The sequence below is a fragment of the Nannospalax galili genome, unplaced genomic scaffold (assembly GCF_000622305.1).
Source record: "Nannospalax galili isolate Female #2095 unplaced genomic scaffold, S.galili_v1.0 scaffold7, whole genome shotgun sequence".
NCBI classification, from domain to species: domain Eukaryota; kingdom Metazoa; phylum Chordata; class Mammalia; order Rodentia; family Spalacidae; genus Nannospalax; species Nannospalax galili.
The window spans coordinates 6,915,639-6,931,102 of NW_008359081.1; the positions used below are offsets into that span (position 1 = coordinate 6,915,639).

Here is a 15,464-nt window from a genome sequence, read left to right on the forward strand (position 1 = left end):
CTTCAAGTTGGTGAATCTGATTATAAAGAAATTTATAAAAAGAATGAAATTGTTTAGCATTAATTTCAAAGTCTTATCTCCTTCAAAATCCAAATTTAAAAATTATTGCTTCACTCACAGTGTAGCGGTGCATAACTGTTATTTTAACACTCAAGAGATTGAAGCAGGAGGATGAGGAGTTAAAGCTTAACCTCAGATACATAGGAAGGCCAAGGCTAGCCTTGGCTACAAAACTCCCTCCCCCTCCAAAGAAAAAAAGAAAGAAAAAATTTAAATTTAAAATAATTTCATTTTTCCATTACTGTGTGTACTACCCAATTAATTCAAATTTATGTTCTTCACATAGGAATGTAGGACAAAAACATGGAGGCCAAGCATTGTATTCAAAAGAGATACCTTGCTTATAAGAGAAGTCAGAGAAGATGACATTGGAAACTATACCTGTGAATTAAAATATGGAGGCTTTGTTGTGAGAAGAACCACGGAGTTAACTGTTACAGGTAATCAGTCTTCAGTATTTCATTTGCAAGTAATGTGACTGCCTTTTTGAGTAAGTTTACGGCTGCCTGTTGACGTTTTTTTCAACCTATGCAATGAACAAAGCACTCAACCAAATGCTAAGTGGGTTCATATAGGTGAAATTTGTTTCTCTTTGCTTTTGTATTATCTTGTGCTGAAATAGATTTGAGGGGTCAAAGAGAATGAGTTTAGGGAATTACACAAATGTCAGCTTTTGAAAGTACTTGAAATAATGAGTTTACAATTTGTGAATACTGTGCTTGTAATGTGTAATGTCATGGTTTTTGGAAACATTTTCTAGAAATATTTCTAGAGAAGAAATGGGTTATATGAAATATAATTCTGTATTTCTATTTTGCTCCTAATCAGTTGAATCTTTTTAACTCTTGCAAAAATATGGCATATATGATCTCAAAAATTTGCAAATAACCAAATTTTAAGTAAAATTTTAAATGTGATCTTTTTGAAAGGAATTAGCCTCATATCTTGCTAAGGCGGAAAATCACGAAAACAATAAACACAATATTGTCTATAAAAAGTTAAACTACAATCTAGTGGTCACCAAGGCTTGGTTGAATTACTCCAACCTTCAGAACATTAGCTTTCTCATATTTAAAGTGGTGATGATGAAACTTCCGTCATAGGGGACTGGCAAGTATCAAAGGAAGTAAAGTGATATGTATACAATACATTTGCAAAGAGAGAGTTCAAATGTTCTGTATTTGAGCCGTGTATAGAATTGTATACATGATCTTATTTTTCTTCTTAGAAATTATCATTTTTAAAAAATTAGCTCCATATGGAAGAAAGAAGGGGCACAGGTCCCAAAAAGGAAGTTACAGATATAATTTCACATTTGTACTGAAAGAGATTCTTGATGACTTTTCCTGGTCATATTTATGAAACATTTATAGAAAAGCAAAACAAGAACATTAGCTGATTCAACTACATTCCTTTGTTAATTCACTTAAAACAGTTCTCTTCTATATGAAAAAAAATGTTTTCGAGATAGTCATATATACCCCATAAGAATCCATTTCTTTCAAATCTTCAGGTATGGTATAATTTGACTTAAAAGCACATTTGATTTCATGAAATTCGTTTGATTAAACAGCAATTAATCTGACAAGTGGAAATTTCATTAAATGAGTAAGGTGCACCTTGGCAATCCTGTGATAAATATTAAAAAGAATGAACAGCTGACACTTGCAATATATGATAATCTTGAATAGTAAACACACATTTAGTCTCTGATTTGTATTATGTATCTGTCATAAACATGTATATGATTTGTAATTATTTAGTTTGCAGTTTGACTGTGTGTAATAGATCACTGCGTAGAAAATTCAGACCAGTACTTTATCATTTTTACTCCCTATCATTTTAATGGGCCATATTTGTTTTCCTAATCCACCACAGAATCTACAAGGATTCTTTCCTTCCATCCACAAATCCTCATCAAATTTGTTGGCAGCCATTTTGTGTGCAATGAGATGAAATTTCATTGTAAAATTAAATTATTTTTCCATAATTGTTGAGGATAGTGAACTCCTTTTTTCTCAAAAAATAAAGGTGAATACTTTATTAGAAAACTGTTTTAAAAATTATTAAACAAGTAAACAAATACAAGTTACTTACTTGCTTTTTTCACATTTTTATTGTTTGATAATTTCTATATGAAAATAATGTCTTTTGATCAAATTCACCCCCTATTCCTCACCCAAAAATTTCTTCCCTATCTCCCCACCATGACTTTCCCCTCCCAACTTCATGTGCTCTTTTTTTATAATCCTTTTTTTGTATTTTGTGGTTATTTTTATTTTATGTACAAGCAAGAGTGTTTTGCTTCTATGTGTGTATGTGCTCCTTGTGTGTGTGGTACCTGCAGAGGCCAGAAGGGTCAGAACCACTGCAACTGAAGATACAGAATGGTGGGAACTGCCATGTAGATGTTAAGAACAATTCTTGGTCCTCTGTAAGATTAGCAATTGCTCTTAACCGTTGAGCCAATTCTCCAACCCCATGGGCTCTGTTTTAAAACAACTGAGTCAGTGCTACCTGTATGTGCATGTTTATAGGACCATGTACTGGAACATGGGTATCCTTGCAGGGACCACATCCCTAAAGAAAACTGACTGTCCCTCCCCCAACATACATAAACTTCGAATAGCTTCTCAACTACAGTGGGATTGTATGAGGCACTGCCTTATCCATGCTGGTAGGTTGACTAGTTTGCTCACACACAGTCTTTGTGCATTTGGTCACAGCCGCTGTGAGTTTATAAGTTAAACAACCTTATCCTCTTTTGGGAATCTGCTGCTGTCTGCATAAACAGACATTATTCAAGGATCAGCACACGCCTTACTAGTCCTCTCCTTTGTTACTTTCTGGCTTGTCTCTCCTAGTCTTATTGTCCTACCTTGACAGTTCTGAACAACTGGTGGTTCAGAGCAGAAAATCATGACAATTTGTGTGTATAGTCAAGAGGCCTGTTGGGTCAGGAGGGACAGGGCCAACCTGGGAGTGCTGGAAAGAAAGATTCAAGAGGCGTGGACAGCATATATGTTGGGAAGCAGCAGGCCCAGTCTGAGACATGGGGTTTGGACATCCCAGAGGGGTCTGTGGTCTAATAGCAGTCTGAGATAATCTTTAGGGAGAACAAGGGAGCATGTGACATGAGGCAGAGCAATGCCTACCGAACAGTTCAGGGAAGCAAGATGGGAAAGGAACTGGACCACCATTTGTGGGAAGGAGAGCGGAACCTAACTGATAGGTAGAGGAATGTAGTTTCAGAGGAACTGCATGTCCCATGTGGAGGAGTATGGTCTAATTGGTGACATAGGGAAGGGAAATACCAGAGGAACCACATAGATATATGGGGTTGGAAACAGCAGGCCAGGAAGAAATGTCCAAAAGGGCCAGGCAGACCTTTGGTGTGGGAAGGTATGGCTCTGGATAGTCAAATAATGAAGACGCAAAGTCCTGGAGGAGGCAGGTACGCCCATAGGCTGGTGGAATGGTGAAGCTCTAGCTGTGGGCACTGGGACCAGAAGTCAAGGAGCATGGTAGACCCATGAAATGGGAAGTAGGAGGCCTGCCTGGATGTGTGGTGAAAGGCTGCCCTCCATGAACTGGGATAGGAAAGAGTAGAGAATACTGAACACGTTAAAAAATATGTATTAAACATTTATATTTTTTCTTTTTGGTGCTATCCTTTCAGATTATTTCCACATTTTTAAATTGATATACATGTTATTTATTCATTTATTGGACAAAAACCTTGTTGAGTTATTTTGGATAGTCTGAATATAAATCCTCTGTTAAGCATGTCAATTCTGTTGCCTGTCTCCTCACTGATGATTTCCTTTTATTAGCAGGAATTTTAATTTGGTATGATCCCACTTATCAATTCTTGCTTTTTATTTCTCTACTTTTAGACTCCTATCTAGGAAATCATACTCTGTGACAATATCTTCAAGAACCTCTATGTTTTTCTCTTGTAGTTTCTAGGCTTACACTATGGTTTTGATCTGTTTTGAGTTGCCTTTCTATACAGGATGAGAAAAAAATGTTGTATTAATTCTTCTAAGTATGGACACCAGTTTTTCTATTGTGCATTTTTGAATAGGCTGATCTGTATTCACTGTCCATTTTGGCATGTTTTCCAAGAATTTTTTGGCTGGAAATATGTTAATTTGTTTCAGGGTCAAGTGTTGCAGTGGGCAACATTCCTGTTTCATATATTATTAACATGCTGTCATTATTCATGCAAGTAGTAGTATGCGCTGAAATCAGATACTGTGATATCTCCAGATTTCCTTCTTCCATTCACAACCACTTTAGCCTTTGAGGATCATTTGCGCTTCTGTATTCACTTTAGCATTTTTTCTAGTTCTTTGACAGATGCCATTGATAGGTTGATGGCAACAAACTTCATTGAATCTGTAAACCATGTTGGTATATAAATTTTAATGACATTAATCTTATTTTCCCAATCCCTGAATATGTGGGCTTTACTTTAACCTTATTTTCTTCAGAGTTTCCCAATGTTTTGTAAATATCGTTGCAGAAGTTTTTATTAGCTTTCCTTCCTCTCTCTCTCTCTCTCTCTCTCTCTCTCTCTCTCTCTCTCTCTCTCTCTCTCTCTCTCTCTCTCTCTCATTCTCTTCTCTTCTTTCCCTTTGTTTCCTGTAGTGCTTTGGATCAAATATTGGACTTCGTGCATGGTATTCAAGGTCGTTACCACCAATCTGCTTCTTCAGACAGACAGAAAGACAGACAGACAGACAGACAGACACACACACACATTAATTTTGAGACAGGCTGTCACTAAGTTGTCTAAGGGTCCTTTGGAACACACCTTGCAGTCTAAGTAAGATACTTGTGCCCAAACCCCTTCCATCTTCAGCCTTCCAAGTAGCTGAAATGACTGAGATTATAGGTCTGCATATCTAGCCAGGCTTTTTTGTTTGTCCGGTTTCCTTTGTTTCTTTGTTTTGATTTGCAGCTTTTCCTTTTGTAGCTACAATCAAGGGGAGTGCTTTCTTCATTTCTTTCTTAGCACGGTGATTATTTTCCTAAAACTTCACTGAATATATCAGTTCCATTAGTCTTTCGGTGAAACCTTTTGGTTTCTCTGTGATTAGCATGGTATGATTTACAAAGAGGATAATTTGACATTTTGTATCCTATTTGTATGGTTTTTCCAAGTTCTTTTTCCTTGCCTACTGATTCTGGGTATGATTTCTTGTACTATATTGAATCAAAATGATGAAAAAGAAACTCCAGTTACTGATCTTAGTAGAAACAAACGCTTCTAGCTTTCCCCTCCCTCATTTGCTGTGATGTTGACTATGGGTTTGTAATATATTACTTTCATTATGTTGAGTTAGAATCCCACCTGCCTATTTCTTTCAAGTATATGATCCTGAAGAAATGTTAAACTGTATCAAATGCTTCTGCATCTATAGAGATAATCACCCGATTTTATCTTTGATTCTATTTGCATGCTCTATTATATGCATTTATTTGCATGTATCTACCATTTTAAAATCTGTAAAATGAAAACTAACATGATCATGTTGTATCATCTTTTTAATACGCTGTTTAGTTTACTTCACTAGTTTTTTATTCAAGATTTTTACTTTCACTAAAGATGTTTGCTAAACACATCAAAAGACAGTGAAAATAGAGAGGGAAAAGAAGTGAGAGAGAGAAGGAAGGAGAGCCCAAATCAATAAAGTTAGAAATGGAGAAGGAAAGATTACAACAGATATAAAAATTCAACATATTTCTAGCAATTATTTTCAGAGTATATACTCAAAAAAGGAAAATTGAGAAGTAATAGACTAATTTCTTAGTACACACAACCCACAAAAATTTAAACAAGAATATGTAAAAAGATAAGCATAATAATAAGTAATAGAATTGAATAAGTGATAAAATATGTCCCAACACAGAAAATTCTAGATCCAAATGGTTGAAACGCCAAATTTTACCAAATTTAAAGAACTAACACAGTTGTAGTACTAGGTGCTTACCATACTATTTTTCCACAAGAATGTAAACTACTTCTAATCAAAGGAATTATATTTACTTTTTAATTTTAAAGAAAAGTGTGTGTGTGTGTGTGTGTGTGTGTGTTGTGTGTGTGTGTGTGCTTATACCAACAAATTAATCAGGGTTAGTTACAGAAGAATGGTGGGAAGTTACTTGTAAAAACATGGGTAATGCACACAAATGAATCCTCAAAAATCCATCCCTCCACCTCTTCCCCCAGGAGGGTTAACAACCCAGGAACATGATGCAAGTGCCTGCCTGTTCAACTTGCAGGGAGATAGACCACAGACAAATCTTCTTCTAGTACGTTAGCACTTACTACATGTATAACCTTAGGAAGGAGCTTTATTATAGTTTTATTGTGAGTTTTGTGGGTCTGCTTAGTATTGCGTTTTAAGCCTCATGACAACTCCTTCCCTCTAGAAGGGAATGCTTCATTCCAAGGAAATAGCCCTACAATAATTGCCTACTGGAGAAGTAATTAGGATTAAATAAGATTACAGTGTAAGATCTTTCATAAGTGTCCTTATAAAACACACCAGAGTGCTCATTTTCTGAAAGACTGTAACAAAGTCATTTTAGAGAAGCGGAAAATAAAGCCCTTGGCCTTCAGAACTGTGAGAATATACATTTCTTTTACTTAACTCACCAATTCTGTAATCTTTCACTATGACAACATGAGTAGACTAAGACAGTTGGCAAGAAGATACAGTTACTTCCAATTAGGGAGGAAAACAAAACTAAATTCAAGGAAGAAAGAATGAGTGTGGCTTCATATTACTAGATTATGAAATCAAGACCAAAATGAGGAAGAATAGCAATAGACAAAGTAATTATGGATGAATTCACTTAATGGAAGTCCTAGAATGTGATACTAAGGAACCTAGATTTCCTTCTTAAATGGTAGTGAGAAGTAAGCTCCAGAGTCATGTGATAGAGAATGGGAATATCAGCCTCAAAATCAGCAGCTGACAGATCTGTCTGTTTAACAGGTTTCTCTATCACAATGTTCCAGAGGCACTTCAAATTAATCATTCCTTCTGCCTAAATCCATTCTTTTTGTCTTACTTCAGATAGGTGTGTGTGGAAATTTTACCCACTCACTGTTCCAAAGCAAATTTACCGAAAAACAGAAACTTGTTTTGTCAAAGCACTATGTTCATGGTCATTTTTATTCTAGTCTTCCACCTTTCCACACCTAATCGTTCTCCTAGTCATGTTCCTTCCCTTTCGTTTCCTATGCTGTGGGCCTTTCTTTTATAATGTATTATATAGAACAGTGTACTAAATTGTTAACTGTTCTTGTACTGAGTCTCAACCTAAACTTAAATGTTAATTTTCTTTAGAATTTCACACTTGATTTCTCTCCCTTTATCTTTGTTTTTAATCTGCTCTGGGTAATCTATTCTTCTTAATTCAAATTTGTAGCTATTCTTTGAGGCTTCTTAAACTAGCGTACTTATCCTTGAAATTTAAATTTTAAGGACTTTAAACTAATGTATTGAGCACTCTTTCGACCATCTCTACTTTTCTGGTGTCCATAGGTGCATTCCCTAACTAAACCCAGCATCTTCTTAAGATATTTTCTTCTTCTTTTTTTTTTTTTATTAAGTCCATTTAGTAGGCAGTAATTCATACGAAGGAATGTAGTTATCCTTTGCCTGTTTTGAGACCTATAAGTTTGGAATCACGTGTTCTGTATTTTACTCTGCCTGGCCTGTTCATTTCCAATTTGTTTTAAATATTGATCTATTCAGTTCAAATATTCATATGCTACAGTTTAGCATTACGGGAAAATCTCACACACAGGATGTTGGATATATTTTGAATTTTAGTACTCTTCCCACATGCACACATTTTCTTGAACATATAACCAGAAAATTGTGTAGGACTTTTAACTGGGGCAGGATTTTCTTGCTCAAAGTATGTATATTATCAAATTTACTAAGTATTGCTTATGCCACTTTGGATCAATGACTTAGCTTGGAAAAGTACTAAGAAGAGAAAAATATTGGTATTTCAGTTAAAATTCGGGGTACCAAAAGAAGTAAATACTTTGAAGAATATAAAATAGACATATTGTATGTGTCTTATATGACTTAAGCTTCATGATTTCCTTTTAAAAGATTTTATTTATTATTTCTATTTTATGTGTATGAGTGGATTGTCTTTACATATGTAAGTGTGCCAATGTCGTGCAATGCTTACAGAGGTCATTAGAGATCTTAGATCCCCCAGAAGTGGAGTTGCAGATGGTTGCTAGCCACCAAGTGGACTCTGGGAACTGAAACTGGCTCCTCTGCAAGACCAACCAGTGTTCTTAGCTGAGCCATCTCTCCAGCTCCAACTATGATTTCTTTTTAAAAAATATCTTATTGCCAGGTGTGGTGGTGCACGCCTGTAGTCCCAGCACTTGGGAGGCAGAGGCAAGTGGACCTCTGTGATTTCAAGGCCAGCCTGGTCTACATAGTGAGCTCCAGGACACCTGGGGCTACAGGGCGACCCTGTCTCAAAAAAAACAAAAAAATCTTATTTATTATTATTATCATTATTATTATTATTATTATTTGATCTTTTTGAGACAGGGTCTTCCTGTAGACCCAGCTGTCCTAGAACCCACTATGTAGACCAGATTGTCCTTGAACTCACAGAGATCCTCCTGCCTCTGCCTCTTGAGTGCTGGGATTAAAAGCTTGAATGACACACCTGGCAATTATTTATTTTGTGTGTGTGTGTGTGAATGTAGGGCCTGGATGTATGCATGTAAGTGCAGATGTGTCATGCAATGCCCACAGAGGTCAGAAGAAGGAGACAGATCCCCTGGTAGTGGAGTTATGGAGCATTCTTGGCTGCCATGTGGGTGCTGGGAATCAAAGTCAGATCCTCTGCATGAGAAGCCAGTGCCCTTAAAAGCTGAACTATCTCTCTCTCCAGCCTAAATTCTTAAGGATAATAAATTTTGACATCATTTATTAAATTTTATTTTGGATTATATAATACATTTGAGCAATAATAGAAAATTAAAATTAGTCAAGATTTTACTGATATAAAAAGCTATGTATTTAGATTCCTTATACTAAAATTTGGCTTATATATAAAATATGAATTTACTGCTAGCTCTCTTCCAAATTCTGAAAATATGGATATTAGGAAATGTTGTATGTAGAAGGAACCTGATAATCCCCAAATAAATGAGTCCTCTCTGAATTGTCTTAAAATTTTTATCTAATTAGGTAAAATGCATATTTATTTTGAATCTTTGTAGAGTACACACACACACACACACACACACACACACACACACACACAATTTCTTGAACATATAAGTAGGAATTCTTGTAGGACATTTAACTATAGGAGAATTTACTTTTTCAGAGTTTGTACATGTTATCTACTTTTTTTGGCTCTAAAATATAAATGTGGACCACATAAGTTGGTTACAGAAATACTGATAAAATTACATGATTTAATCTTTAACTTGTTAATGATTATATCCTGTTCTGGCCAACACATTGTATTTCTCTGATTTTGCAAAGAAAGATTCAAAATAAAGTAACAATTCTACTTGTTATAAATCTTTAGAACAGATAAAAGCAAATCATTTCTAAATTAGAAACAATAATAAGAGGAAGGATTGTGAAAATGTCTTCTAGAAAAAATTTCCAGCTAAATGTGACAGTGAAGCAGATTAGTCAGGAGCTAAAAACAAGACAAACTTACTTAAAAAAACGAATGAAGAAAGTGCCAAAAGGATGATAGTTTTAGTAATGTTTTTGTACCGAATTAATGTAACAATATATTTAAATTTCCTTTCAATCAACGAACTATATTTATGCTCTCAAAAGATACATCTTCCTCTTCTTCTTATGGATGAAAAATCTGAGGCAAAGAAAGGTTAAGTGGCTTTATCAAGGTCATAAAACATCATGGTGACAAATTTAGGAATAAAATTTAATTCCCTGACTTTAGCCTATGATTTACTCCATTGGGTAATTAATAGGAAGACATTGTAGTTTTCATGTTAGCTCTGCTGTTGGCAATGAAAGATTTATCATTTAGGTTCAACTAAAACACAGTATACTGAGACCTTTAATTCTTTTATTTATTGTATTTCTGGCTAGGTTGAGGGTAGAGTGATTGATTTTACTTCTTTCACTTTCTTTTAATGTGGTGTATTTTTTCTTTTCTTTAAAAAAAAACTGTTCTTATTGAGTTACCTCAGTGATTTACCTCAGTTTGTAACTATCCTTGTACTGATTAACTTGATAATAGGGTTGTGTATAGCTTCAAACAATTTCTTTGTATGTTGATTAATGTGCCAGGATCAATGAGAGTGAAAACCATCATGTATATTGCTTTTGAAAAAATAAAGCAGACTGACAGCCTTGACTATTTTCATAAGTAAAGAGTTACCATATTTGAAAGCTCAGAAATCATTTATAGCCATGCATGGTAGTATGTACTTTACTGCCAATACAACAGAGACTAAGGCAGGAGTATATTATGTTTAAGACAAGCCTGGATTACATAGCAGAACTCTGTCTTCACAAAAAGAACTAAAGTGTCATGTAGATCAATTTATACCCTTTAATTAAAGTAGATAAGCTGGGGCTGAAGAGATGGCTCAGGGGTTAAGAACACTGACTGTTCTTGCAGAAGTCCCGGATTTGATTCCCAACACCCACATGGCAGCTAGCAACTGTCCATAACTCCAGTTCTAGGGGATCTGACAGCCTCTTCTGTCTTTTGAGGGCATTGTACAGCACAGGTGCACTTTCATACATGCAGGCATAACACTCCTGCACATAAAATAAAAATAATGAATAAAATATTTTCTAAAAAAACGTAGATAAGCTTTTGTGGTGCATTTTGAGTTTAAACAATTTGGTTGTCTAATTTTGATTTGAAGTTTAATCCTTAGAGCGAAAAGACCACCTTCTTTTTTCTAAGACAGTCACCATACACAATGATCTATAGAGACTATCATCTACTTTCTCTAAAGAGAAAACTCTAATTTGGACAGGTGTTTATAATTTTAAATAAAATTATCGCTATATTTCTAATAAAATTCTATTGTTTTAGTTGCTTGCTATAATTCCTGATTACACTCTGTTCATTACAATAAACTCAGTTGTAACAGTGAAAGAGTTGTCCAAAAATATTTTCTGGAGAAACAGTTGGTATATAGTGAAAAACCTGTAAAACACCTAGCACTGTTGCCAGCATGTCTATCTTTCCATAAAGTGAAGAATTTTGTTAAGACTTAATTGAGATATGCTATGTAGCAGATACTGGGGTTAAAAGATCCTTCTAGGATAAAATTAATATAAAAAATCTCTTTAGGATTTAAAATTTTGATTAAATGTTGAAATCATATTTGGTTAAGGAAGATGTACTGCAGAATTGCTTTCACCAATTGTCATTTTAAATCGGTGACAGAAATATAGCCAATCAAATATGTGTTGTACTTATTGCAGTTCACCTAAAATTTCTATTGGACACTGACACTTTGAAAAGTCAAATGTGGTATGAAGCTGATGCATTTCAATGGCGAAACACAGCTTTAAAGGTATATTCCTATTCTTGAATCAACCATGTCTAGCTAAAGGACTTTGAGGAAGTTATATCTCAGTCACTTGAGTTCCTTAAGTATTGCCTTAGTCTTACATCTGTGAATACTCACAGTGCTAGCCTAAGCTATGACTGAGTGCTCAGGTATATGAAATAAAAATGGAAATGGCCACTGCTATGATGTGATCTGACCTAGGGTTTTACTGTGGTTTACTTCAATTTATGTCATAATAGAGGTTGAGCATAACTTACCAGAACTTTTGGGGGCAACATTATTTCAGATTTTTTTAATTGTATATTTTATGCATGTAATCTGAAGCAAATTCTGATTTTTCAAGCATTGCACGACATGGGTGCACTTACACACATGCAGGCAATACACTCATACATATAAAATAACAATAATAAATAAAATATTTTTTAATTAAATACAAATCCCAGCATTATATTTTTTTTCAATTGCTGTGGCAAAGCACTCTGACCAATACCAACTTTGGTAAGAAAGGGTTTATTTGGCTTACATGTCCCAGGTCGCAGTTCATCACTGAGGGAGTCCAAGGTAGGAACTCAGGGCAGGAACTTGGAGGCAGGAGCTGAGGCACAGGCCATGAAGGAATGCTGCTTACTGACTTGCTCCTTTGGCCCATACTCAGCCTGCTTTCTTACACCACACAGAACAACCTGCCCAGGGGCAGTACTGCCCACAGAGGGTGAAGCCCTCCCACATCACTCAAAATTCAAGAAAATATCCCACAAACATGGCCACAGGCTACTCCAATGGAGGCAATTTCCCTCTACCCAGGTGTGTCAAAATGACAACTAAAGCTATCCAGCACACCCAGTATGGATGGGGTACAGAGTCATGAGGAGGTATTGGCAATTGAGAGTAGATGGGGGTGGGGGGAGACTCAGTTTTCTTCATGGATGCACCCTCTGAGAGGCTCCCTATGGTCCAATAGATGGTCTTACACCCATGTGCATACAGACAGCACTAAGTGGACTCACTGGGTTTTAAAAATGAACACGTGAAGTGGGGGAAATGGTGAGGAGATAGGGGAGAATTTGGAGGGGCGTGGATGGGGAATGAATTTAATGAAAACACATTATGTGAATGGCATAAAATAAAAATAAAACTCTGAAACAATAAAAGTCTAAAAACAGAAATGTTTACTTGACAATAAGTACCAAGTTGATTGGTTTGAATAGGAGGCACTTACCAAACTTAATGACATATCATCTCAATATTAGTTTGAATAGACTACTGTTGTATTGTCTTAAAGTGAACAATAATGCATAAAATAGGCAACTGAATCACTACAAAAGCACTTTGATTATGCTGCGATTTCACTATGAGGTTGTTACTAAACTCAACTTTGACAGTGTAATTTGTTCAGAACTAAGGAAAAAATGAAAACGATCATGCAATTTTCTATTATTCTCACTGCATTCTATTCTTAATGGAAATCCAATTTATTTTTCTTTAATATGGATCAAATTAACAAACACGTGAATGGGTGTGGATTAAAACATACTGATAAAACCATAAAAAACAGAAAATATTATCGGGACTTTAGGTAGACTTTAAGACCTCCAAAGATGTGAAATAGTTAAAAATTGAAAGAGTTTAGAATAATGGAAGTACAACTACTTAGGACTTCATTAAAACTGCAATAGGTAGAAAGTTTAATCACAGTGTTAAAGACCTTTCCCTTGATTATCTGCTATATCTTGGGCAATATGTTTACATTCTATAGATCGTATTTTCTTTATTGGTTAAAGGATATTTAATGTAAAACTGTGTTTGGTGTGGTGGCACAAATAGTAATCCTAGCAATCAGGAAATTGAGGTAGGAGGATCAGCAAAAAGTCAAAGCTACCCTGAGCTACAGAGGGAGTTTGAGTCCAGTCCGAATTATATAAAAAGATCTTTTTTCAAAAAGCAAAACAATAAAATAAATGAACAGATAAATAATAAATAAACACATTTATAGCTCTGTAAGTTTTAACAGCTAATGATCTTTCCTGAAAAAATATTAAAAACCGTGATATAATTATGGGGGTAATTTCTGATGCTGTCTTCTTTAGTAGTTTTGAAAACATGACAGACTCTCACCTCAGGCAGTTTCAGTCAAAGACAAGGAGGGGGAATGGTCATCAGATGTCCAGGGATCATTTCGAGTATGTTAAAATTTTATTGCTAATTTTTCAAAGATATTTTGTATTTTAAGAACCTGGAAAGGAATAAGAAATCAAAATATTTGGTTTTGTTATGACTCATTACTCACATAATAGGTTTTTTAATAACGAATGCTGACATAAAATATTTTGACAATGTTAAAGAGTTTTTATTATTTTCTATTCTATGTAAAAAATCATAATGTATAATCCAGGGATTTTATGTGTCTCTCCCATTATATCCAATGTTGTTTCTTGTTGATGAAATCAAGTGTTAATCCTTGACATGCAGTTAATATGGATATTTTGAAATACAGGTTTGGAAGAGTTGGTTCAGCTACCTTTGAAAAAACTGCCAGGAAACAGATTTGTATTGTTCATTTAAAAATATATGGCTTTTGCATCATAAGAGAATTTCATAATTTCATTTCTCAAAATGCTTGACCAAGGATTTTAGTCATTATATTAGCATCTGTTGTTCCATCTGGTGAACCTAAAAAAGCCAATGAATTCTAAATGGATAGTTCAACATGAATATGCAAATTAAAGTTATTTCATGACTTCTGTGTAAAATGTAAAGAAGTTGTCTTTTCTATGCCTTAAGTGGAAAACTTTAATATGTACTTCTCCATCATCTGTTGAGTTGAGCATTGGACTCCATGTCAGTATATCAACCAGGACTTTTTATAATATAAATGGTACCAGAGATTCTTTAGCAATGTCACAGATTTTGTCCAAAATAACCCAGTACAATTCATTTTCGAGAAAAAAAATACACACATCCAAGATATGTTATCTGTGGGGTTAGAGACCATGCCCAGTGTTTAAGAGCACTGGGTGCTCTTCCAGAGGACCTAGATTCAATTCCCAGCACCCGCATGTCAGCTAACAGCTGTCTGTAACTCCAGTTCGAGGGCATCCAATGCTTTTTCCTGTCCTCCGTGGTCCTTGCACAAAATGGATACACTTCCGCACATGCAGGTAAAACACTCATAGACATATTTTTAAAAAGATGTATTAACTGAAAATTAGTATTCTATGTAGCCACAGCCCTGGTCTAGTGATAAAAGCAAGCATTTTGAAACCATTAATGAGCGCTTAATGTTAATGTTCTGCTTACGTATTACAATCATTTGCTTTATAATCTAAACCTTGAAGTATGCGCTAAGTGTAAACGTAACTGCTGCTTCTAATACCCAATTTCAAATACTGTAATGTCTAATATCTACACATAAATTTTGGTTTTAGAGACATTAGATATGATCAGAAAGCACATGACAAAACTGAGGTTTGTTTTGTCAAATTAAGCATGAAATAGATACATGGAAACTTGTGTCTTTGCTAACAAAGGATATTTATTCAGAAACAGTGGTAAATTTTAGAATTATAACACACAGTGAAAATAAGCAACTTTCTCAGTGTTTTTAGATTTCAGGGTGTGAGGAGTCCATACCTAGGATTCCAGGTTAGAATCCCAAGGGTCCTAGAGCACCAAAACAGGAGGATCCTGACAAGCTGATTAGCAGAGATTCAGGGACAATAAATTATTGCTCCCAGAACTTCTCAGAAATTTCAAAATTGTGATTATTTTAAATATACTTTTAACAATGTTCATGACCTGTTCTTTTAATACGTAAATT

At 35.0% G+C, this 15,464-nt stretch overlaps 1 protein-coding gene across 1 annotated transcript in view; it reads left to right on the top strand.

The window, feature by feature from the left end:
* The window catches only part of Il1rapl1 (interleukin 1 receptor accessory protein like 1), a 1,446,478-nt gene that overhangs the window by 822,487 nt on the left and 608,527 nt on the right, over nucleotides 1–15,464 (top strand). Inside the window, exon 5 of the mRNA XM_008822725.3 lies at nucleotides 347–500. Coding sequence (XP_008820947.1) covers nucleotides 347–500 — 154 coding nt within the window. The remainder of the gene's footprint in view (nucleotides 1–346; nucleotides 501–15,464) is intronic.